Below are 25,184 nucleotides of genomic sequence, written 5' to 3'. Positions count from 1 at the left end.
CTCCTGAGACCATTCTTTGCTCTCCAGTGGCACTCCAACACTCCACCTCCGTTTATGCAGTACCATCACGATGCCTTACACCTTTTTGTATCTCACTTGAGAATGCCGAACACTGAGTTTTACTTTCTTTTCATGTATTTCGATGTGGATTGGATGTTTGAGCATGGTTGAGGGTTAGGCGTCATGGTCTTTGCGAGGGTTGGGTTGAGTTGATGATTGACGACATGATCGGCTTTGCATGTATGAGAACTGGGGTAATGGGGGATCAGGGCATAGCTTGCTTCTTAGTAGATGTATAAGACTCTGTATGACCTTCTTAAACGCTTTGACTGTACTGCTGTGTTGTATGTAGTGTTGAATGGCGAACGCCGGGATCGAGGCTCCATTCGTCAGGGTCACCCTCGCCGCGGGCTCCTTACATAGCTGATTCACTCACATCGTACACAAGCCTGTGAGTGAGAGTAAGAAAGACATGTCTCTGATCGTCAACGGCGCCGAATCATCTACTCACTGGCTTTGTTCTCCAACGAATCAGTGCATGGGCGACTTCACAGTTGAGGAGGGCTTGGACAACTACTTAGTCATGGGCTGGCGCACGCTTTTAATGGCCGAGAGGTATAAAAGAGATCAAAAGTCTAGAGTGTTTGCTTCTATACAATCTACATCCTACAATACTTCGACAGACACCCGATCTCACTCTGCTCACTCACTAAGTAGGCAACTCTAACAGCATAGCGACTTGGCAAGCAGTGTTGCAGCGAAAGCACAATCTCGTATATCACCAAGGATCAGTTCGACCAGATTACTCAAGATGCCCTCCGAGACTACCAATCAAGTCCGTAGGGATCACACACGCTGGGAATGCACCCGCACGACTTCAACGGGTACCTGTGGAATGGTCAATGACATGACCCGGAGTACATGCGAAGCCCCGACCTGCGACTCTCAGCGCCAAGCCGGCGATTTCGCGCTCAACAATTCTAGTGAACAGATTGGCAAACTTTCCTCAGTAGACAATCAAGGGACAGAGCATTGGATGTACTACGAGAGGCTCGTAAATGGTACTCATTGAGTTGATCGGTATAATTAGAAGCAGGCTCGGCTGGATATAGAGGCAATGGGAAAGACGGCCAAGTCTTTGGTTCAAGCCAAGAGGGTGCGCACCCTTTGGCGATGGCCGATGGTGGCCTTGCCCTGTAGGCAAGATGCTTAACAGAAAATAGAGGAAGCTAGTCCCCGTTATATAAACAGACGCACACGATGAACCCATCGGAAACGAACGTATATGTAAATCTCGTCGTACTCATTAAATCGCTAGGACTCGAGGAGTACCCAACATTGACCGTCTTAAAGCGATCTCTAAATATGCTAGACCCGCTCCATCTATATGCATCGTACACAATATAAACAACTCAGTAGACGTAGCGGAAGCTCAGGTTCTCCTTGTCCGTAAGATCCTCCCAAGCGCGCGCCGTGGCGTCGACACTTGCCTCGGCAATGCCCGCGGCGGCCATCTCGTCGCGGCGACGGTTCTCACGGCGCAGGTGCCATCGTAGAGCGAGGATGACGATGACCAGAAGACTGTAGCAGCCCAGGTGGGTGGCGAAGGCGATGAAGTAGCGGGGGCCGTCGTGAGAGAGGAAAACTTGGGGGCCGATGGCGTTACCGGCGGCCCAGATGATGAAGTTGAATGCGACAACGACTGTCTTCTTGGTCTGACCGGCGGTGTTTCGCGAGATCATGGAGAGACCGAGAGTCTGGGCAGACCAGAAGGAGAGGGTGATGTAGTAGCAGATGAGGAGACCGACGTGCTGGGAAAAGGTCCGGTTGGGGATAGTCATGAGGAGGATGGTGCCGACGAAGGACCTGCGGCTGTCAGTATAGTTCACTAAGGCTAACGAGGGATAGACTCACGGGACACAGAAACCAAGCATAACCAGAAGGTTCTGATTGGTCTTCTTGACAAGCCAAGCCGATGACAGCAGCACAATGATGATGTAGAAGCCCAAGACCATGGCAAGGAGCTGAGTCTCAAGGGTGCTGAAACCGAAGCTCTTGATGATGATGTTGGCAAAGGCACCGAGACCAGACGTAGGGATGGTGGTGCACAGAGAAATGAGTGCGTAGCCGTAGGTCTGGGGGTCCTTGAGACCCTCGAGGAACTGCTCCTTCTTGAACTTTTTGTTCTGGATACCCGTCTGGTTGTCGCGGACGCGCTCAACCATCTCGTGCTTCTCCTGCTCGGTCCAGCACTTGGCGCGCATGGGAGAGTCGGGCATCCACCAGAGAACGAAGAAGCCAAAGATGACCGAGATGACACCGTACGAGAGGAAAAGCCACTGCCATGACCTGAGGGGGCCGCTCTTGATGAGGGAGAAGCAGTAGGCGAGGAGGCCACCGACGATCTGCTGGGCTCCGTTCATCATGTACCTATTGCGGCTGGTTAGCTCTTGAGCGGTTCATGTTCTTCGGGGGGCTCACCAGTAAGTGACACGAGAGGCCTGCTCCTCACGACGGTACCAGATGGCAGACAGGATGACGAAGCATGGCTGGCATGCCGACTCAAAGATACCCAGGAAAGTTCGCACAATGACCAGGCTGGTGAAATTCTTGCAGGCAGCATGACAGGCAAGAGTAGCACCCCAGGCGACGATGCAGAAGCTCAGGTATTTGGCAATGGGAACGCGGGAGATGAGCCAATTCTGGGGATATTCGACGACGAGGATCGCGAGGTAGATACATGTAGTGAGCCATGAGAACTATTAAAGCCAATTGTCAGCGTTGTTCAAGACGGGGTCGATCGGGATAACCTACATTTTGGCTGATGGTCCCATCTGGGTTCTCCAGGCCAGTGTCGGCCGTGAGACCCATGATGGAGGCAAACGAGAGAGTGCCCTTGTCAATGGCCTGTAGGAAGTAGGTGCAGATCATGACGAGAAGGACTCGCTTGTCAATCATCTTTCGCAGCTGGGCGCTACGCTCGGGGTTGATGTCGATACGGACATCCGAGACATACTGGGCAAGCTCCTTGTCAACTCGCTCAGAGTGCTGAGTGGGCTTCTCAAGGTCTTCGACCTCGTCGAGGGACTGCTTGCGCTGGACTTGGTCGGCGGACTCCATAATGTGACAAGAAGGGGGGCAATGTGAGGGGAGGGCTTGGTGGTTGTCTTGGCCTTGGGGAAATTCCTTGGCCAAGAGATGGGTTGTAGAGCTTTTTTATCTGTTCAAGAGTCGGACTGACGGGTTTTACAATCCTGGGGTCTGGGGGAGAGGAGGCGAGCGAATGGGCTTCCCCAGGTGCCACTCCGTCTGACTCGGTGCGGAGATGGCTTGGGCTTCCCCATCTCCCCCAGACGCCCCAGTCTTGGGTCTCCAGACGAGCGAGACTGCTAAAGCCCAGAGAGGGTTAGGCAGAGGAGGGTCCCACGGGGCGAGTCGTGCCTCGCTTGGGTTTGGACCGAATGCCCGAATGGCTCTCTGGCATGCTCGGTTATGCGGCAGAGTCTGCTTGAGGTTTGACCCCAACTCTTTCATCTCCAACTGTTCATGCTGGTTGGCTTGAAGATGTGGTTCTCAGGAGAGGAGGGTCCACTGAATTGGGACCGAAAAGTGAAAAGGACCAGGATCTCCGCTTGAGGGATAATACCAGTGGTCTGTGGACGGGGAAAGGTGAGCTGTGTGGGTTGGAGAGAGCGGAATGCAACCCTGCGTGTCAGGGGGAGGCTCGATCATCATCATCATCAGACGTGGCATGATTTGTGAAAAAGGGAAAGCCGTGCTTCTGAGGGCGTTTTGTTCTGGAAAGGATTTCGGTGCATGGTGGCGAGTTGGCATGGGTACTCCAATGCTGATGCCTGGGTGCTTTTGTGTTCCCCTGTCGAGAAATTGGAGAAGTGAAGTGTCGGCACGAGTTACTCCGCATCGTCTGTGTCTGTCTGTCATGGCGTGTCCGTCATGAGTTGACGCTGGAGGGAGGAGTAGGGTAGTCTCTGTATGTGATTGCTTAAGGCCATTACGAAGCCCATCAATCGACAAAGAGAATAAGGTTACGGCTCTGTGGATTATGTACCAGTATTGAGAATGGCAGTCCCACAGTCAAACATTAGCGCCAAGTCTTCTCTCTTTGTCTCGTTGCAAACAATTGCCGATCCAGCATCCAGCTTCGGAAACCTCGGTCCTTTCTTTCACCATGTTTCCCCCAACTCGTTATGGCTTCATCATAGCTCTTTACCATTCCCCTTCTCGGACGCTCACCTCGGCCTGCCTGAGTCTCCGCCCCCATCTCAAGGCGCCCCCACCCCCACAGAACCAAGTTTCTTTCCAAAGTGCGGAGAGGGTGTGGAGTGACGTTCCCAGCCTCTCATAGGACGGCGTGACTTGACCGAAGCTCACAGCTCGGTCTGCTTCGGACCGAAGTTGTGGGTTGATGGGTCTTCGCGGGGAAGCTCAGATGGCCACTCAGAGTCCAAATGACATGAGAGAGTGGGAGCCGTTGGCGCGGCTGTGGGCATCCTGGTCGACTTGCCTCACTATTAAGATGCTTACCGCCTTCCCCCGTGTTGATCCCGTTGTTCCCATGTTTCGTTCCATTGTTGAGTGACCAGGCGAGTGATTGGGAAAAAAAAGCGCTCGGTCAACACAACATCACGCACAGGATTATTACGGAGAGATAGAGGCTCTCACCGTATTATCGCGCCATACTCTACCAGGCTCCCTCTCTCTACTTTACCCCTCTTCACACACTCCCCCATCACATCATGCCTTCCCACATGCACGGTGTCGCGGCGGAAGACGTCCACAAGCAGATCCGTCTTCTCATCCATGAGCTCGTCAACATCAAAGACACAACCGGAGAGTTCTTGCTAAAACTCGACGATGGCCGCATCATCGACACCAAGGGCTGGAACGACTGGGAGTGGACGCACGGCATCGGTCTGTACGGCATTTGGAAGTACTACGAGATGACGGGAGAGGACGAGTGGCTCAAGATCATCGAGGACTGGTTCCAGGCCCGCTTCAAGGAGGGCCACAAAGGCAAGAACATCAACACCATGGCTGTCTTCCTGACCCTGGCCTACGTCTATGAGAAGACGGGTAACCCGACATACCTGCCCTGGCTCGATAGCTGGGCCGAGTGGGCATACCACGACCTCCCACGCACCAGATACGGCGGCATGCAGCACATTACCTACCTTGAGGTCAACGACCAGCAGCTCTGGGATGACACCCTCATGATGACGGTGATGCCGCTGGCAAAGATTGGTCTGGTCCTCAATAGGCCGCATTACGTCGCCGAGGCCAAGAAGCAGTTCCTTCTTCACATCCAGTACCTGTTTGACACAAAGACGGGACTTTTCTTCCATGGCTGGACTTTCAAGGACGGTGGTCACAATTTTGCCGATGCACGATGGGCACGCGGTAACAGCTGGGTCACCATTGTCATCCCCGAGTTCTTGGAGCTCGTCGGACTCAAGACCGACGATCCTCTCGGCTCGCACCTCATCAACACCCTCGAGAGCCAGTGTGAGGCTCTCGCCAAGCTGCAGGCCCCTAACGGCTTGTGGCGCACACTCCTGGACATCTCAGAGGAGGAGGGCTCGTACGTCGAGGCCAGCGCTACTGCGGGTTTTGCATACGGCATGCTCAAGGCCGAGCGACGGCGGTACGTGGGCAAGCAGTACTCTGAGGTGGCAGTCAAGGCGATCAAGGCTGTGCTGGAAAACATTAGCCCGGAGGGAGAGTTGCTCAACACGTCATTTGGCACGGGTATGGGCCATGACTTGCAGCATTATAAGGATATCCCACGGACGAGCATGCCGTACGGACAGGCCATGGCTATGATGGCGCTGGTTGAGTTCTTGCGGGTGTTTGTGTAAGGTAGTTTTGACGATTTGACGATGTGATGATGGGTTGGCAGCTGAGCTGGACCGCATAGACGGATAGGCTCTGGATGGGATAGCTTATGTAGAAGCATCTTGAAGTGTTCGAGATGCCGGTCACAATGGAACATGTTTGGCGTTTAACCTATTTAAGCACATCTCTCTTGATGCCTGCATTGTCTTTGTTTTTAACAAAGGCCCAGACTATTAAATTACTTTAACTTCACCTGGGACAACTCCCAGCCTGAGTGTGTTTGCTCAGGAGGTGCTAAACAAGAATGGAGCTCGTATAGAATTTCCTAACAAAGGGACCTGGCCCAGGCGAGTTTACACTATTCTCGTTATGCTTTCATAGAGTTGTAATGGTAAGAAGCCTCTGTCGAGCCACCCCTCTTGGTGTTAAGTTGGTGTTTATCTTCAGGTTCTTTAAGACAGGGTGCTTGAATCTGCAAAGCTTGCTGGTAAATATGTATTTTGCTAGCAACCTTACGAGAGGCAGCTCGTCACAGATATATCCTATTTAATTCAGACATGATGATCTGAGAGGAATCGGCTGCCTAGGCGGATCGAGATAATGCTACGATGGCTGTGCACCATGACGCGGCCACTGGGGCGTGGTCATGTGTAATATTAATTCTTGATACTAACCTGTCACGTACGTGCTTCGTATGTAATTGTCATACGTACTTTAAGTGTGGCGCAGGCGATCCTTCTGCACAAGATGGACCAATGCGTGAGATCTGATCAACACGAGAGACCGTCGCTAAGAGAGCTATCTTGTATAACTAGCCGTCCGAGGCTGCGTCCAAAAGGTCAGATTCCTCAAGTACAGCCAAATTCACCCAGAAATGCATCTCCTCACAGTGTCTCTACTCTTTGGGGCAGCCCGTGCTCTCCTTGTACCCCCCCTCCAGGCTCTTACGATGTCGCTGTCAAGCACATTGAGCTCATCGACCCGAGCCGTATAGACCCCTTTGCGCCCGAGGTCAACACCAAGCGCCGCATCATGGCGTCGGTATATCTCCCCATCGACGCTCATTACAGATGCAAGGCCCAAGTGGTGCCATACATGCCGCCTCTGACGGCGAGGGTCTTTGAAAAGGTGGGCGAGTCCTTGGGCGTGCCGCAGGGCTTGTTTGGAGATTTTGAAATGGAGTTCTGTGATATTGAGACGCTTAATTTGGACGGGGGCCACAAGGAGAGAAAGAAGTTTCCTGTGACGGTGTTCTCGCCGGGGTTCCAGGGCACGAGGTTTGTATATGGCGCGCTGGCGAGGTCGTTGGCTAGTCTGGGGTATATCGTTGTGACGCTCGACCATACGTATGAAACCTCTGTCGTTGAGTTCCCTGACGGGAGTGCTGCATATGCAACCTTGGGCAATGAGACGTTAACTCTCAAGCAGCTGGAAGTAAGTCCATGCCCAGCCTGAAGCAATCGTTGTCAGCAGACAAATGAGTATAACAGACTAACATGACCAGGTCCGTACGGCCGACGCATCTTTCCTCATATCCCAGCTCTCCAACACGACCGTCACAAACTCCATTTTTGCCAACTTCCCAGGCACCTTTAATCCTCACAAGGTCGTCGTCTACGGACACTCTTTTGGCGGAGCCACAGCCGCCGCTACCGCGCAGCACGACCCAAATGTCATCGGAGGGCTTAACTTTGACGGCTCAATCTACGGACCCGTGAACCAGGAGGGCTTTAAAGATAAGCCATTTATTCTGGTTGGGAGGAACTATTCAGCACCTGTGCCTGAGTGGGATAGCTTCTACAACAAGGTCGACGCTGCCAAGATGGAACTGGCGGTGAGGGATACGCAGCACTACGCCTTTATGGACCTGCCGTTGCTGCTGACGGTGTACCAGGTTCCGCCTGAGCTGCAGCCCACAGTGGACGAGGTGTTTGGAAGGTTGAATGGAAGGAAGGTCGAAAAGGTGGTAAATGAGGTCATGGTTGGATTGTTGAAGCTGCTGTTTGAGAACAAAACAAAGCCGCTTAAGAATGTGGACAGGAACCCCGATATTGATATTTTGCGAAGCAATCTACCTATGGGCAAGTAGATTGTGGAAGATATAGTTGACTTATAGGGATATGAAAGAAGTTTTAATAATTACTGTTAAACATTTGGCCTTTACTCGTTGTCTTCTTTGTGTTCCACATAGGTATTGAAAGACTGTTGTGGATGTTTGATTTCTTAAACTGGAAACACTGGGAAAACATGTTCCCGGATAGCCCACAGCGTATCCAAGGTCACGGTAGCGCCCCGGATGTCTCTGACCTCTAACGAGGGAATCACAGACACAAAGAAAAGTTCACTCACTCAAGTACAAGTTATACCAATAACAGGCGAGGATCAAGTAGACGTCAAACATTTTATTTATGTTCCAATCCAAGACAGCCCAAGGACCGTCGTAAGTATACTGCGGCTATATCTTACTATGTAAAAGAATGTCTCGAAGAGAATATTTTTTGATCACCGTTAAGCAACCAGTCTGCCATCCATAGCTGGGATTCTCACCACTGCAAGGGCAGTGGGTATGAGTCGGCATAAAGGATGGAAGCAAGAATAAAAACAGGGGGTAGAAAAGGCAAAGCAGCAAGGCAGATTCAAAAAGGACCGTGGTGTTGGAATCCATCCATCCCGGCGCATCGAAACCCAGCACTTCTACCCTTAGGGCAAACATTCAAAGTGCTGAGCTCACCCAATTCTCATGGGTGAAAGTCATTAGTAGCCTTATGACATGTTAGCAACTCTCATGTATCAAAGAAGCTGTGAGTTTCTTACCTCCGTCCTTGTCCTTGTCGCCACCGTAGCCGGGGTTGCCATAGCCAGGGTTGCCATAGCCGGGCTTGTGGTGGGTCTTGCGAGGATGCGCGGTCACGGTCTTTGTGACGGTGATGGTCTTGGTCTCGGTCTTGGTGACGGCGGGCTGCGTCACAGTGACAGTCTTGTGCTTGTACACGGTCACTGGAGGCTGGGTGACGGTGACGGTCTTGGTGACCGGGGGCTTGTGCTTGTAGATCGTTTTGGTCTTGGTGACGGCGGGCTGAGTCACTGTCACGGTCTTGGTCTTAGGAGGTTGGGGGTAGTTTTTCGTGACAGTGACGGTGGCCGTCACGGTCTTGGTGTTTCCATAGCCATAGCCGTAGTCGCCAGGGGCGGCTAGGGCCAGTGGTGCGGAGAGAAGAGGCAGGAGGAGAGTGAAGACCTTCATTTTGTGGGATGAAGCGAAAGGCTTGGATGTGTGAGGTAAAGAGTGGTTTGTTGAAAAGATTGGTGTGTGAGGATGAGTCTGAGAGTTGAAGTTGAGGGAGAGGATAAGAGGATACTTATAGAGAAACTCTTGCTTGTTCTCTCTATACCTCTTGGAGATGTTTACCAGCCAGAAGTAATGACGAGATAAGAAGGCTGGAAGATGCATCCAGACCTCAGCCGCACGTTGCTCACAGAGTCTTGACTGTTGGCCACGCTTCACCCACGTAAAACCCGGGCGATGATCATCCCAGTCAGGTTACACATGCTCGACCCAATACCCACCCACGGGGCAAATAAGGCTTCTCCAAGCTCAGCCATAAGCTCGTATCTGCTTGAGAGCCCGTGTTGATGCAGGACGGCAACCTGTTTTGCTGCAGGACGGGAGCAGGCTGGCAACCACTATTGATGCAGGACGGCAAGCCAACACTCGGTGACAACACACACCGTTTTGGAAAGCCGTTGGGATTCAGTTTATATTCAGGGCTACCTTGATGATAGGGTAGCTTGAAATGCACCTCGCAAGTAGATGTGGTTAGGGGTGCTAGCACTTTCAGCTGAGATGTGCCTGAACTCGGCTGACGAGCCGATTGCGTGATATCGTAGTGTCGCAACATTGACGTCGGGACATGTTTTTCTTACTTTTCTGCTCACATTGAGCCTCGGAATCAGTGTGCCAATAGAGATATGGTTTAACCGGTCTGTTATTAGTGTGTTTAATGGTCTTTCTATGTGCGTGAGAGAGAAGTGGACTGGTCAACGACTGAACACCGAGCATTATTTTATGCCATGTTGTTCAAGGATCACCGCACAAGAACAGGCTCCGGAACCTAAATTGATCACCATTCACAGTCTCCCAGTCCGTCACTTCACCTGACAGCCGTGTTTCCCAAACCGCTCGCCTCGCAGACGCTGTCAGCTTCCACGAGGATCACGTTTTGCGGGGAGTCCAGAGCCTCATGGACAGGGGTACCAAGACAACACGGCAAATAACCCAAAAAGAGGCATTTTATGCAGATCCTCTGCCACATTTTTGACCGGCAATTGGGCTCCCCGTCTGTGCCGCTGCAGGTCGAGACTTGGGTCCTGCGGGGGCCTCAAAAAGTTATGCAGTCGTGGAGGCAACGGAAATTGCGCAATCGCCGGGGCACACCCATCAGGGCAGATCAGCCCAGCTGAAAGAGGCCAGGCACAGGATGATTGCATACATTATTGAAGCATCATGACTTTATGCTGCTTAACCGACCTGACCGTGAGATGGTATCGTGGCCGGTCTGACTGCGTTTGAGCCAGCCTTTGGCTATGATCTCAGATGCGGTCTTGATTGCAAATCGGGTGGCGTTACGAGTAATCAAAAATAGCCTGCCTTGTTGTCCACAGCAGGTTTGTCTGTCACAGCTGAGCCATTTCTTGTACTGCTGTGTTGCCCGTATTAACAAGGCCGAGAAGGCCGTTGTGCAACGTCGACGTTGGGCCCGACCAGCACGCAATGCCCTCTGCCGCCTCCCAGCTTCTGACTGGCCGAGTGTTTACGGTGGAGGCGCAAGTCTCTCCCCCGCGGATCTAATGATAGGGTTCTGATGACCGCTACTATTCTGATCCTCGGAGCCAACGGCTGATTTTACCGTGTCGATCCATATGCCGACCCGTCTTGCCCCTGGCCCGGTTTTTGAAACTTTTGAGACGGTTGGGTCCTCTAGTGCTTATTCTGGTCGCGTCATAATGCAGGGACTGATGCCGTGGTCTCGAGATTGACCAACCGATAGGGGCATCTTATCTCCTCTGCTGCCCACCGACTTTCGATTGGGTGAGACCGGCAGCTCTCGAGAACCTACCAACCCTGCCGTCTCCGGACAGCTGGATCAGCGAGGAGATTCTCTTATGGGGCCACTCAACAAAAGTAACACACGGCTCGCGTTGCCATCCTGGACATGTCAGCTCTCGCAAACATGTCCGCCATGGTCAATGCCAGGACCAGCTGTTCAGTCGAGTGCATGATTCCTGGTCCATGTTTCTTTGAAACAAATGAATGGGCCACCTGATTCCCACCGATCCCTCCTGATGCTGACGTCAACGAGGTATTTCTGGCCACTGGTGCACCTAGGTTGGGTGCTGTTGGTTGTTGGCCATTTAAGCTTCAGTTGGATTATTCGTCGGCTGGTTGTTGATTAGAGATCAACTCGGTTCAATTGAGTTCTGGACAAGAGGTCTGCTCGTCAATGGCACATTGCCTTTGTCAACGAGCCTGCTTCCTTTCTCAGAGTCGTAGAGACTGTTGGCCGTAGTGGCAAAGATCACATGTTTAAATATGACAGCGCCGTGAGATTGATGTCGTGAAACACCATGATCCATGACACATGGGCAGTTTAAGATAGATGGGATAGTACTGTACGTTCCAAGTGTCGGGCCATGGTATCGGGGCATTGGTCCGCTTCCGCGAATCCTATAAATAGCATTTTAAAAAGGTTGACTTACTCACCGAACATATACTATTAAGGCTAGACCTGAGATTAGATAAGAAGAGGTAGTTTTGTTATCAAGTATCTAAGATTACAGAGAAGAGAAGAGATATTCCTCAACAGGCCCTTTAGACAACGTCTTCCAGGCTTTTCAGTAACAAAAGAGAGAACGACGGTCCTAAACTATGTGAACCTTTCAACCCATAGCCCTAACTACCCGAGACCTTCGCCTTACCCTCTAACACTTATCAACGGTGACAATGACATTGTGGTTGAGGCTGCTAAACTGCTGGCCCCAAACCACCCAGTCATCAATGGGCCGACATCCGCAGTCATAGCACACGGGGTGCCCGAACCAGCACGTGGCCTTGACATGGCGCTCGCACTTATAGACGGCAATCTGAGCCAGGTTGGCGAGGTCGTTGCACTTCTCGCCAACGTGGTAGTTGTTGTCGTTGCACCACCAGATGCCCGCGTTGTTGGAGCACGAGATGCGCACGCAAGATCGAGCGTTGACACCGCAGGTCCGGCTGCCGATGGAGCGGAGGTAACCGATTTCACGGGCAATCTGGTCACGATTCGCTTCGCCTCCGCCCCAGTAGCCGATCTTGCCGGCGCGGCAGAAGTGGTGAGTCTGGAGATGGAGGTTAGCAGGTCAGCGGTAGAGGAACCAAGTCAACCTTACCGCATGAGCGCGAGCCTCGAGGACCAGGTCTCGCTTGGTCTCTTCGGGTTCTACATTTTCAACATCGTCTAGCTCAAAGTCTGGGTTTGCTTCCTTGATCTGCGCAATAACAGTCTATGAAATTACAGGTTAGATTTGTGCAAATCGAGAATGGGCTGTCATAGCTACCTCTGCTGTTCCCTTCAGGGTGACGTTCTTTCCGCCTTTCTCCAAAGGACCAATAACTTCAAGCTCACCCGAGAGGTCATATCCCTCAGGGATGCTCCTAGGAACGTTCTTGAAATCAAGTCAAATCAGCATTGGGACGTGTCGTGTCTATTGAGGTGGGATCTAACTCACCACGGCCACGGCCGAAACCAGGGAAGAAGGATGGCAAGGCAAGCCTTCATGTTGCGGGTCTTCAAGTATCCGACTGTTGAGTGTGTAGATGAATGATGGTGCTGATGTGTGAAACTGTCAAACCAGGACGGTCATCATGCTCTTTATAGATGGAGTCTGGCTCGTCGTCTTGTGGTTAATACCATACCATATGGTCAACCAAAGCCGAGTCTCTTTGATTTTAGCCTTGTTTCAATGTTCTAGGAAGGTAGTATCTGGTAAAGACTTGAAGCATTCTTAAGTCTTCCCGTGATAGGTTCAATTACGCTGCAGGCTGGGATCGAGGCTGGGTGCACTCCCAGGAATCTGAACTGGCCAAGCGTGCCACCATACACAGTGTTCTACTAGCGTGCCTCTACCAAGGTTGAGAATCCTTCGGGTGGCACGTATTTTATCTTTCTTTTATCGTATGGTTCTTTCAAGTCTTTGCATTGCACCCGCTAGGTAACGTGTGATACAGGAGTGTTGCCAAGTCACGCAGACAGAGTTCAAGAGCAAGAACTCAACATCAGGATTGAAACGTCTCGCATTCAGACCAATGAGAAACCCAAGTGCATAATCAATAGAGCGATCTCGAAATTAAGTGTCCCGGCTTGGTATCTGGCACTACCTCCAGGACCCCTGCCTCGGCTCTACCCGTGGGATGATCAAAAGCGGGATGAGGGCCCAGGGTGGAGATTCATCATGAAGAATGGATTGAATCGAGACGCCACTGAAATCTGATATAACCACCTTTTGCAATGTTTAACGTACGGTCTCGCTGCCATCCCAACTTGCCAAGGCGCCGAAATACCGCATTTCGCCTGATGACAGGACGCAACAGCCTCAAACAGGAAGCTTAAGACACATCGGCTAAAGGAAACCTTCAGAGGCGTTCCTTAGGCGAGGTTCCATAACAATGTTGCATTTGGGGACTTGGCATTTTGGCCACCCCCTGCTCCTGATTTAAGCTGTGCCACGCGGATCACCATATCCATTTGCTCAACTCGCATCCTGACCAATACGAGGCTCGTTTGACAGAGACAACAGGGTCCTGTGCCTACCGCTCGGATCATACCGACGGCTTTGCGGGAAAGGCAGCAACTTTTCGGCGAATTTCATGTCGGAGAACTTGGCGGTGAAGAGGGGTTTGCGACGGCTCAACATCGTGCTATTGCATCGAGGGGAGACTATCTCCTGATGATAGATCTTGGAGGATGCACCAAAAACTGATCTCTGCCAGATTTGCTTGGGAATGTTGAGTTGTACGTGGCAGATAACCTGATCACCGTTGGTATTTAGTAATGAGCAAATGGTGAGCAGCGTGAAGATCATGAGAGGTCTAGCATAACACAAAACCTAAGATAGATTATTGTTATGCTATTAAGAACCCGGTGATAGCGACAACATTTTGGAAAGTTTCTTCTAGAGAGGCTATCCCTCATAGTATGACAGTAGACACGTGTATAAATGAGGGCTGGTGTTCCAGTATAGCAGGCTACTTAATCGTTATTATTAAGGGCAAGTAGACCCCTTTTGTCTATTCATACTATGCTTTTTAAACTCGTAATACATGCCTGATATATTATAAAGCACTCGCTTCTTAAAGACGGGGGTTATAAACAGTGTTGATGCCGCCGGTGACAATAGTCTTAAGGACCATGTAGTCATCAACTCCGTACTTGCTGCCTTCGCGACCCATGCCAGAGTGCTTAACACCTCCGAAACTGCAACTGGTTAGCATTTGCCGAGGATGCGCTAGAGACGGTAAACTTACGGTGCTGCCCAGTCGGCAATGACACCTGTGTTGATGGCAACCATGCCGAATTCCAACCTCTCTTGCACGCGGTGCGATCGGGCCAGGTTGGTGGTCATGAGGTATGAAGCCAAGCCGACCTCAGACTTGTTCGCTCGGGCAATGACCTCGTCCTCGGTCTTGAACTTTGTCAGGGCCGCAAGAGGACCAAATGTCTCCTCGTAGGTGACGGCCATGGTGTCATTTACATCGCCGAGGATGGTGGGCTGGAAGAAGTTCTTGCCAAGGTCGGGTAACCGCTGTCCACCGAGGAGGACGGTGGCATTCTTGCCAATGGCATCCTTGACGTGCTCCTCGACCTTTTCGACACTCGTGGTCATGGGGCCGTGAGTGACGGAGGCGTCAGTTCCGTTGCCAACCTTGAACTTGCTCACTTCCTCCACCAGTCGCTTGGCGAACTGGCCATAGATCCCTTCTTGCACGTAGATTCGGTTGGCGCACACGCACGTTTGGCCAGAGACCTTGAACTTGGCGATGACAGCGCTGGCAACGGCCGTCTCGAGGTCGGCGTCGTCAAAGACGATAAAGGGGGCGTTGCCGCCTAGCTCAAGGCTCAGCTTCTTGAGGGTATCGGCTGACTGCTTCATCAAGATCTTTCCGACTCGAGTGGAACCGGTGAAGGAGATCTTCTTCACCGTGTCAGACTCGCAGAGGGCAAGGCCAAGCTTGGGGGTATTATTGAGGGCGGTGACGATGTTGAGAACACCCTTGGGGACGCCGGCGCGCTCGGCGAGGACGGCGAGGAGGTTTCCAGAGTAGGGAGTGACGCCGTCCGTCTTTACAACGACTGTGCAACCAGCGGCGAGGGCGGCAGCGATCTTGCGGGCGGCCATGGCCATGGGAAAGTTCCAGGGCGTGATCAAGCCGCAGACGCCCACGGGCTGCTTGAGGATCTGGATTCTGGCGTTGGGTTGGGCATGAGGAACGACATCGCCGTAGAGTCGCGGAGCCTCCTCGGCGAACCACTCAAAGAAGCCAGCAGAGAAGAGAGCCTCGCCCTCAGCATCAGGCTTGGCCTTGCCGTTCTCGGCGGTGATGACCTTCCCAATGTCAACCTTGTTCTCGGTGATGAGGTCGGCGAGCTTGCGCAGGATGCGACCACGCTGGCGGCCTGATTGGGCTCGCCATAGAGGGAAGGCATCTGAGGCGGCCTGAATGGCCTTGTTGAGATCGTCAACGGTAGACTCGGGCGCGGTGCCAATGACTTGGTCGGTAGCTGGGTTGCGGACCTCAAAGGTCTGGCCAGAGGCGGACGCGACCCATTCGCCGTTGATGTAGGACTTGTCAGCGATGAGGCTGGCGTCGTTGAGAGTGGAAGCGATGGAAGTCATGGTGAAATCGAGAGAGTATTAAGGATGGGTCGGTGTCGATGGAGAGTTTCGGCTTGGAGATGGTGATGAAGCGAAGCGGGTTGGAGCTTGATATAGCACCAGCCTGTGGCGACGATGGGAGGGTTCGTTCGGTCTTGACGTCTCTATCTCCGGTTCTTGGCGAGAGAGTATCTTGGAGAAGCTGGTCGTTTCAATCGCCACGGGATATTGCCCGTTGAATGCCGGCGTCCCGATATCTGGCGTACAGCATCAAGGTGAATGTAAGCTGTCGGTCTTGGAAGCCGAGCAACAAAGCTAATTAGAGTAGAAGCTCTCTTCCTTTTGTGTGGGGATGTTGCGGGGGAAGAAACGATGACGGATGCAGTCGAAATGGAATTCGCCAATGAGACACCCACGTCATGAACCGCTCTCTCATTCGTTAGTCTGACAGTCACTGGCTTTACCCCGCGTGTGGTTGGAGGCTCGGCTTCTGAAGCCGAGATGCTCTCCTCGTTTGGCTAGGGCGGGGCTAGGGAGGATTCCAGAGAATCGCCAGTTGCTCAAGTGACATGGAGGGTCTGTTATCATGGACGTGGGGGTCTTGAAAGAGCAGCCAAGACAAAGCAACGGTTTGCTGATGGGTTTGTGGTGCCCACATCTGCCTGATCTCGGGTATGCACATGGAGCTGGCTATGCAGGTCTCACACTCCGATCCCTGCCCCGGTGCTGGCTCTCATTCTTTTTGCCCGCTGTAGGTAGCCAAGAGCGAGGCTCTCCGTCCGTATTCCCGTCAAAGGGCTGTGGCTGTGAAGTGGCTCATATTCCCCTGTGCCGGTCACCTCCTAGACGATGAATGAGGCGCCGTAGTCCGAAAGAAATCCAGCCAGGTTATGCAAGGAACAGCCGTTTTGACTTGTGCTATCGTATGACCAGTAGGTACACTAACATATGGATCCTAGACACTCTCCCCTATATTTACTTCACGACCCTTTAGCAGCTCTGGCAATGCCTCGTCCCCTTCGTGTGTGTTGAGAGTAGGGACATCAACGGGGGATTGCTCCTCGGAACACCAACCAGCGCATCGCATCAAGAATCAGGAAAGAGGGCCGAGAAGCAGTCAGCCGCTAAATCGATTGTACATCGGCCTACCGACTTTGACGAGAACGAATCCACAATCAGCCATGAACAGGAGCGAGTTAAGCCGGACATCTCTATCGCAACACGAATATATAACCATTTACCTCCCAATGACGAGCATGCCACGATTATGAGACACGATTCCATCCCTTGCTACACCTTCTTTAACTCAACCAACGAAAGCCGACATGGTACAGCGACCATGACGAAACGTGACTGGTGGACGCGAGGCCGAATATCAAACGTGTGCACTTGAAGTGCCTTGAGCGTCGATTCAACAACGAGTTTAAACACCCCTCTCGATAATACGCCGTGACCTCGAGTGCAACTCTTCTATTTTTTAAACGTCCCTCTTTTTCATTTCGAAACTGACAACTCCCTATCATACCGACAAGGAATCTCGATCCACCGATGCTTATACTTCTGGTTTGATTTGAGGGACATGGAGTTGCCACAAGACATACTGGCCAGTATGTAAGAGACTATGTTCCTACCAAAGAGCTTCCAAGCGGGAGATGGGAGTCTGTGAGATGCTATCTCAATGACCCGGTATGTGGTGGCACGCTCAAGAGCACATGGCAGAGCTACCAGTTCTAGATCAGAAGCCGAACCAGTGTGGGCTGCACAAGCTCGAAAATCTGGAGACCCGAGGGGAAATATGCAACTTGGAGAAACAGAATCTCCGCTTATGAGTGGTAGTTGTTCCTCGATATAGTTCAAAATATCGCAAAACCCATCTTTTGCCTTGCAACAATGTCCTTGTTGAACCAGCTGGCTCAACCTTGAGCGCAGCTTACTTGTCGTGTCCAACTCGTCGTTGGATCTCTTTGGCAATAACAACAGGGGAAACTTCTCGTCAGTAGATGAGACTTATATGATTTGCATCTCCAATTATCTGCCATGTTGAAACATACCGTCGTCGCCCGGAGATGCTTCTTTAATCCCCCCCGCACCTTATCGGGTGGGGGAAGCGAGGATCAGATCCACCCTCGGGTCCGATGCCGAATCGTAGTGGAAATATTACTTGATGGACTGGCGTCGCTCTCATTTCTATCTCCGTATTTGGATTACCCCCCAATTCTGACGACACGTCTCTCCACAGCCGCCAATGACTCGAGCGCCGAGAAAATATGTCCCCAAGGTCAAAGGTGAGGGATATGTCTAGTATTGCAACAAGAAGCTGACATTGTGGGCGCCAGGATGTTATGAATGCTCGCAGCGCCGGATCAACTGCGATAGAGGGGAACCCGAGTGCGCCAAATGCGTTTCAAAGGGGTTTGCCTGTAGCGGAATCGGACCTAGGTATAGATTTCGGAACGGTCTGGCCGCGAAGCGAAAGGGGGTCCCTTTGAGAAATCGCCTCGCCCGCTCTTCCGATCATCATGGTTTCCCCCTAGATTCCGAGCATCCCGATGACGGGAGACGGGGACAAACAAGCGTTCCTCAGCTACCGCTACCTTCCGTGCCGATCACTGAGGAACGAGTGAATGGCAATCGCAATCAACTCGTCCGGTGTGATGTTGTCACTGGGCCGAAACAGAGCGTCACCCAACACACCTCACTATCAGTGCTCCCCTGCTTGAATCATATCGCAGCATGGCAGAGATTACTACTCAAGCACTGTAAGTACTTGTTGCATGACCGATGAACTTGGCTGACGGCGATCAAGTCTCGGACCACATCGCCCCAGAGATGGTAGTTATTGATGACCGCAACAACGGCTGGCGGAGCCTGGTTCTCCCTTTGGCATGTATGGATGAGCTCGTCATGAGCTCTGTAATGGCAGTCTCGGCTTTTCATTTATCGGAAAGAGCCGAAAGCCACCCTCTTGTCAGCGCCGGTATGCTATACTCGAAAGCCATCTTCAATCTCCAGAAGCGACAAGACTTGCACCACTACGATATCCACACAAGGTATCGCATCATCGTTTCCATAATTGTTCTGCTTCTCGGTATGATGGTGAATGGAAGCTCAGATTTTCCAATAATGTTTCGGATGTTGCAGTCTGCTCTAGACATGGTGGGGGAGAGAATGTGCTTGCAGCCGGTAGCAAGGTCATTGCCGACTTTTCAGCATCACAGATTCGCAAGTAAGAGGCCAGGCATTTCTTCACTAGCAAACGCAGTTCTAACAAGCCTCAACAGAATGCGTGTCTACGCGTCGCCGTTTATTAGCCAAGATGAAGGCGTCAGCGCTGTCGCAACACAAATCAGGCAAAGCTGGGCAGATCAGCAACTCTACTTCCAGTCATACCCAGCCCACTCTCGGGCTCTCGGTCTGATATCAAAACTCAGAGATCAGGCCTTTCAGATCTACTTGAACAGGGCATCTTCAGTCGAAGCTGGTGTTACGGCTCCCGCCGATCTGATATCAACGTTTAAGCAGATGCTTGAGTCATTTCCCGAGGCTCTTCCGGCGAGCATGTACTGGTCTGGCCCATCTTCATTGCCGCTTCGGAAAGTCATGATCCAGGTCACCAACAATTCTTTATACGGCTCTTAGAGAAGCAGTTTCGCCGGAATGGGTTTATGAATATTCTCAAAGCGTTGGAGTCGTTGAGGAGGATCTGGGCTCGAGGGACAGATGAGAACTGGACGGCATTACTTCCAAAGCAGCCGGTATTGGTTATGTAGTGTTTAGCTAGTGCCTGAGAAGGAACCTATCACGAGTTATGAACGATGAACCTTGTTTCTCTAGCAAGACTCTATGCATTGCTCTCTGAGAACTGTCAAGCCAAGTTAGACCGGCCTTGGCATCTCTGGAATGGGCGATCTAAATATCATAAATCTAACATGCAGGTTTGTCTATGATGAAGTGCATCAAAGCGCCAGTGGTAAATGCAGGGATGCTTCCAACCGAGACGCCCAGGGACGTCCTCGCTCAGATGTTGAATATACCGCGACAAGTCTCACTTTCGACTAATATGCAGACCAAGCTTTGTCATAAAACCAAGGCTAATCATTCAAGGCTAACTAACAACTAAACTCGACATCATTAAACTTTTACACTTGCTTTACAGCCTGGACTTGGGAGGCTGCTGCTCCAGGGCCTCGATAACCTCCTTAGCGCCAACCTCGCCTGACGCGAGAGCCCCCTCCAGGTATCCCTTCCAGTGCTTAGCATGCTCAGTACCCACAAAGTGAATGTTTCCAATGGGTTTTCCATAAATGTCAGCGTACTCTGTGAGGTGGCCAATCTTGGTGACGGGAGCCAGAGCGCCACGGCTGAACTGCTCGTGTTGCCAGACCTGCTCGACAAACTCCATAGGCCTATAAGCCACGGAGTCGGGCCCCACGTTGAAGGCCCGGGCGATCTGGTCGAGGATGAGCTTGCGGCGCTCGTGCGGGTACTTGGACGCCCACTCTTCACCTGTCTTGCCGTTGACGAAGCAGGTGAAGCCGTACAGGCCAACGTCGTCAAAAGAAGTATCTCGGACGACGCAAGCGGGGCCCTGGTAGTCCATGAAGAAGCCGTTGTAGCCGAGGTCTCGCCACCAGGGCTTCTCGTAGAAGACGATGGCCTTGTTGTAGTGGCCAAGCTTGGTGTTGTTGTAGACCTCTTGGGCGCGCTGGGGCAAGGGAGGAGAGAAGTTGAGCTCCTTCAGCATGGCTGAGGGCATCGAGATGATGAGCTTCTTGGCCTTGAAGGCTTTACCGGTGGTTGTTGTCACGATCACATGGGACTTGTTGTCCTGGATGGAGGCGACGGGCTCATTGAGGTGGATATTGGCGTGACCGACAAGGTTGGCAATGCCCTTGGCGATAGACTGGGTACCTGAGGCATGTTGGCAGCTGTCAAATGTGAAAAGGGTCATGTAGTGAAACTTACCAGACTTGATTCGCATGTAGTTACCGCCAGTCACATCGTCGGCACGGATGGCGAGAAGGCCATGGTTGGTCCGGCAGTACTCGATGAACCAGGCGGCAGACTCTTCAGTAGACTCGAGACCGTGCATGACACGGACCCAAAGGTTGACCATGGCCAGAGTCTTGGGGCGTGCACCAAGGTTGCGGACGTACTGGTCCAGGCTCACCTGGTCATCTTCCTTACGGAAGCCGTTAGGCTTGAGAGACTCGGCCTGGATGTGGTCACGGATCATCTCAAGGTTCTTCTTGTCCTCGGGGCTGAACTGTCGACGGTGTAAGTGGCTTGACCAACACCTTCTTCATAACACGTACTTCGGGAGTAATTCCATGGGGAAACTCGATCCTCTTGCCATCCTCAAGGACCATGACAGCCGTCTCGCCAAGACGCTGCTTGAAGATCTGGCCGGTGAGGCCGAACCTCTCAATGTAGGACCAGATCCGAGGCTGCAACTGGTCGTTGACCCAGGCGGCTCCTAGATCCGCGTTCCCCTTGCCATTGGCCAGCGGAACCGTCCAGCTCTTACCTCCCACGCGGTCCCGGGCCTCAACGACGGCGACTGATAGGCCGGCCTTTTGGGCGGAGAGAGCAGCTTGGAGGCCACTGAAGCCGGCACCAACCACGACTACATCAAACATTGTGGAGATGGATGGGTTTTCGGTTTTTGGTATGGTCTTGAAGGTTGTAGATGTGAGTGATGAGGATAAAGAAAGGAATTAAATATTTGAAATCGCTCTATGTTGCTTTTATAACTGTTTTCCCCTCTGTTGAAGCAGTGGCAGGGCAGGCCTCCGCGTTGCGGTCACGACCATCAACTATTCCAGAATAGGAAATTTTAATGAGAGCCTCAGATTCAATGATGCTCGGTCTTGGCCCGCCACTTGCAGGTCACCTGACGGTCCTCCACTGCCCAAGCCCGGCAAAGAACGGCAGATATGAGACCGCCTTCGGTCCTTGTTTAGCTCTCGGGAGTCCCTCTGAAGCCGATAGTGGACAACTTGCATTATAGTAGCTGGAAAGGTTAGCTTGTGCGTACCCCGCCGTGGGGAAGCTTACGGGGCCGGAGGAGGAGGCTTTAGCACACTGGATCTCGGCTTCTAGAGTAGAGAAGATCCGAGGGTGCGTCTGAGAGTCGGGGTCCGTGGCCGGTAGACGGTGTAAGCCGTTGTCGGTCGGCGAGGTGACAGAATGGACAAGCAGAGTTTAGCGGAAGAGGTACTTGTCGTTTTATCTCAACCCTCCACGGCTTGCATCCGTCGGCTCACATCCGTCCTGTACAAGTTGCGCAAAGACGTGATGGATCCCGTAGAGAGGTATCGCGAATATAATATGGATATGAGCGTTGCTAGAGGGGATATAAAAACGAAATCCCACTGAGTGCCATCGAGAATTGCCTTACCGAGTCAGTTCAACGCATTCTCGTGTCTTTTCCTCATAAAACCAAGCTTGCACCAACTTGAAGCTATTCCCAAGTACCAAGACACCAATCAACATCCCCCAAATAAGAGCTTCCCCGTGCGTAATGGCTTCCACCACCGACTACGAGCAGATTGCCGAGTCCCTGAGACAGGCACGCCTCAACAAGGCCCCCATCCCCGCACCCTCAGAGACATTCCCCAAGCTCGACGTCAAGGGTGCCATCGAGGTCCAGAAGATCACTGTGCGCACCGCTGTCGAAAAGGATGGCGACCGCCTGGTCGGCTACAAGCTCGGAAACATCGCCAAGGTGATGCAGGACGCCTTTGGGCTTGAGCACCCAGACTACGGTTACCTGCTTGGCAGCCTGTTCCACCATGAGGGGCAGCCCCTACTGCTAGACAACTTCATCAAACCCTTTGTGGAGCTTGAGCCTGCTTTTGTTCTCAAGAAGGACCTCAAGGGACCTAATGTGACGGTGGCGGATGTCATCAATGCTGTCGACTACGCCATCCCTGCTGTTGAGATTATCGACTCGCGCGTCAAGAACTGGACCATTACCCTTGAAGATACCCTGGCTGACAAGTACGTAACCCACTGGCCCATCGCTTGAGATCAATGCTGACTGAACCCAAGTGGCTCCACGGGCAGAATAATTCTTGGTGGCACACCTCGACGGCTGACAGATCTGAGCCTTGGCGATATGAACGGTTATCTGTACCACAACGGCAAGGAGATCATGAACGGAAACACCAGAAACATTCTTGGCAACCCCCTGGCCGCCGTGGCTTGGCTTGTCAACCGCATCTCCGAGTTTGACATCGGCCTCGAGGCCGGCCAGGTTATCATGCCCGGCAGCTGCTTGCGGGCCATGCCCATGGACAAGGGTCACTACAAGTGCGAATATCAGGGCTGGGGTGCCGTGGAGTTTGAGGTTGTCTGATACGGGATAGATCTATAGATTAGAGGTGCATTTTTTGACATGTCATTCAAAAGAGAAAAAGCAAGTTTTGTTAAACCAAGTTAAGACAAGTTTGAAGCTGGCGTTATCAGGTGAACAGAATCCTTCCAGCGAAGAGGGTCTGATACAAGGCTCTCAACGAATGGCATCTCGATATTGATCGCTTCAACAATCAGAGCTCGTCTCCGTTGCATTGGACGAATTGCTGCTTCCCCATCGCTATCACAACATTGATAACTCCCCCCTCACAAGAAATGGATAAAAATTCCAACCAATGCAAACCGAGAATTGTGCATTCCAAGTGTTGGCCCACTGCAGCTAGTCCAAGTGGATGACATCTAGAAGGGAAATTTGATAACAGCATCGTCCAATCGGGAGGGCATAGTTCCCGATCCCTGCAAGTTGAGATACCGGGGGCGTTGCCGATCCCTGTTAGTTCTACTCCCGGCCTCTTGACACGTCGTGGCCTTGTGACCCCGACCTTTTTTTTGCTGCTTTGACCTCATGTAAGGTTTGTCAAGTGTTTTCCCAAAAGGTATGGGTCGTGGCGAACGCCATGTGAGGGGAAGGCGGGAATAAGTCAGGCTACACATGAGGCGTCATCTGGCTGATCCTGATAGAGTTTTTGCGTTCCTGGGCTTGGGATCAGCTCGCACGAAAGAATAGCTGATAATGAAGACGGATGCATCATCCAGTCCTATGTCTTATCTCTCAATATCCTCTGTGCCAACGCGCAGAGATGTTTTCCACATCAACAATCTCACCCCGAGTCACAACTCCGCTTCTAACTCGGCCTCGTTTAACCCATCCAACCCGTTCGTCTACCCCGCAATCCCCAAATCCTCTATCCTCTGTCATGGCCCGGAGATCTCTAGAAGACCGCTTGCAGACGGTGCCCCCCACCAAAAGAGTTAGGTCCTGCACTCCATCCCATCGTGGAGGGTGAAAGCTTGCCCCGGATTCCCGGTAACGGAGCAGCCAGGCCAATCATGATCTCTGTCTTGTAGTCATTAATAAGCACCTGCTGCTTTTTTCCCCCATGGCTTGTGCGGGGTCTGTGGGACCCTCTTGTCCGTAGCGAAACCGTTCCTTTTCTATGGCCTGCAAGATATCGTGATCTCAAATCCCGGTTCGCTCTCGCGACTTTCCGGATGATTCGTTCTGCCCTGTCGCATATTTACATGAGAGCCTCGCTCGGAGCGTGTCGACGACAGGTTTTGCGAGTCTGATCAAGGTTGCCATGGCGGCAGATACGCAGAGCGAGTCTCGCAAATCCAGAAGGACAGCCAACGCGTGAGAAACACCTCCTTATCTGATGACGTGTTTTTGATGTCTGACCTCTCTACAGATGCGTCGCTTGTCGCCAAAGCAAGATAAAATGCTCAGGAGATGACCCTTGTCAGAACTGCCAGCGGCGTTCTGTCCAGTGTCGCTTCACGGAGGGGGCGCCAAGGTTATGGTGTCTGAGAAGTCTGTCACCCCTTCGACTCTCACGGCCCTCATCTGGACGCTGACCAGGGCTGCAGATATCTTCAAGAACTACAAAAGCAGGTAGAGGAGCATCGACGGTCACCCTCCAGCACCACCTTTGACTCACAGAAGCAACCGGGAGACGCGCCTTATCACTCATCTCCAACCGCCCAGGCAGCGTCTGCTCCTCCCCAGTACCGCTCCCCTCTCGATATCCCCACGATCCAGACACAGACCTCTCTTCCCTACTGCTCTCCCCCGTATCCCAGTCCCAGCTCGCCGACCAGTTCTCGCCGGGGCTTAAGCGCACCAGCGACGTGGCGTTTGGGCCCAACGGCGGCGTTAATGGTGAGTGCAGGGTCGATACTGCTCTTGCTTCTCCTGCACTCACGGCTGAGGGCACCCAACAACATGCCGCTCCCTCTGACCCTGCTCAAGTGCCAGCCTTCCAGCCGACCGACTCTCCGCTCAGCATCTGGCCGAGTGCTTTCACAATACCCTCCAAGATCATCAAGAACACACGCAAGAACAGACGCACCTGGAGTGAGTGCCCTGTTCTGCTAGCTGACACGAG

At 52.3% G+C, this 25,184-nt stretch overlaps 8 protein-coding genes across 8 annotated transcripts; 3 read left to right on the top strand and 5 right to left on the bottom strand.

The window, feature by feature from the left end:
• Positions 1-1,412: 1,412 nt before the first annotated feature.
• Positions 1,413-3,120, bottom strand: MRS44_008345 (uncharacterized protein; the record flags this gene model as incomplete). The annotated part of the gene is made up of 4 exons (XM_046283497.2): positions 1,413-1,866; positions 1,915-2,430; positions 2,482-2,759; positions 2,815-3,120. The coding sequence occupies 4 exons, from the start codon at positions 3,118-3,120 to the stop codon at positions 1,413-1,415; spliced, it is 1,554 nt and encodes a 517-aa protein (XP_046133626.1).
• A 1,637-nt stretch (positions 3,121-4,757) lies between these two features.
• Positions 4,758-7,942, top strand: MRS44_008344 (uncharacterized protein; the record flags this gene model as incomplete). The annotated part of the gene is made up of 3 exons (XM_065620876.1): positions 4,758-5,872; positions 6,765-7,287; positions 7,358-7,942. 3 exons carry the CDS (start codon positions 4,758-4,760, stop codon positions 7,940-7,942), a joined length of 2,223 nt encoding a protein of 740 aa, XP_065476948.1.
• Positions 7,943-8,626: 684 nt separating this feature from the next.
• On the bottom strand, positions 8,627-9,097 carry MRS44_008343 (uncharacterized protein; the record flags this gene model as incomplete). Its single annotated transcript, XM_046279432.2, has 1 exon — positions 8,627-9,097. The coding sequence occupies one exon, from the start codon at positions 9,095-9,097 to the stop codon at positions 8,627-8,629; it is 471 nt and encodes a 156-aa protein (XP_046133629.2).
• Positions 9,098-11,832: 2,735 nt separating this feature from the next.
• On the bottom strand, positions 11,833-13,803 carry MRS44_008342 (uncharacterized protein; the record flags this gene model as incomplete). Its single annotated transcript, XM_065620875.1, has 5 exons — positions 11,833-12,228; positions 12,280-12,393; positions 12,448-12,555; positions 12,619-12,691; positions 13,715-13,803. 5 exons carry the CDS (start codon positions 13,801-13,803, stop codon positions 11,833-11,835), a joined length of 780 nt encoding a protein of 259 aa, XP_065476947.1.
• Positions 13,804-14,239: 436 nt separating this feature from the next.
• Positions 14,240-15,783, bottom strand: MRS44_008341 (uncharacterized protein; the record flags this gene model as incomplete). The annotated part of the gene is made up of 2 exons (XM_046275858.2): positions 14,240-14,363; positions 14,414-15,783. 2 exons carry the CDS (start codon positions 15,781-15,783, stop codon positions 14,240-14,242), a joined length of 1,494 nt encoding a protein of 497 aa, XP_046133631.1.
• Positions 15,784-18,007: 2,224 nt separating this feature from the next.
• MRS44_008340 (uncharacterized protein) lies at positions 18,008-19,401 on the top strand (the record flags this gene model as incomplete). The annotated part of the gene is made up of 5 exons (XM_065620874.1): positions 18,008-18,047; positions 18,495-18,521; positions 18,569-18,850; positions 18,904-18,988; positions 19,044-19,401. 5 exons carry the CDS (start codon positions 18,008-18,010, stop codon positions 19,399-19,401), a joined length of 792 nt encoding a protein of 263 aa, XP_065476946.1.
• Positions 19,402-19,912: 511 nt separating this feature from the next.
• Positions 19,913-21,401, bottom strand: MRS44_008339 (uncharacterized protein; the record flags this gene model as incomplete). Its single annotated transcript, XM_046280022.2, has 3 exons — positions 19,913-20,673; positions 20,728-21,028; positions 21,078-21,401. The coding sequence occupies 3 exons, from the start codon at positions 21,399-21,401 to the stop codon at positions 19,913-19,915; spliced, it is 1,386 nt and encodes a 461-aa protein (XP_046133633.1).
• Positions 21,402-22,285: 884 nt separating this feature from the next.
• Positions 22,286-23,122, top strand: MRS44_008338 (uncharacterized protein; the record flags this gene model as incomplete). The annotated part of the gene is made up of 2 exons (XM_046270878.1): positions 22,286-22,764; positions 22,816-23,122. 2 exons carry the CDS (start codon positions 22,286-22,288, stop codon positions 23,120-23,122), a joined length of 786 nt encoding a protein of 261 aa, XP_046133634.1.
• Positions 23,123-25,184: the final 2,062 nt, after the last annotated feature.

The sequence above is a fragment of the Fusarium solani genome (assembly GCF_023522795.1).
Source record: "Fusarium solani strain SB1 chromosome Unknown bctg00000004, whole genome shotgun sequence".
In the NCBI taxonomy this organism is placed as follows: Eukaryota; Fungi; Ascomycota; class Sordariomycetes; order Hypocreales; family Nectriaceae; genus Fusarium; species Fusarium solani.
The sequence above is the reverse complement of the archived record's forward strand: the minus strand, read 5'-3'. Positions and strand labels throughout refer to the sequence as shown.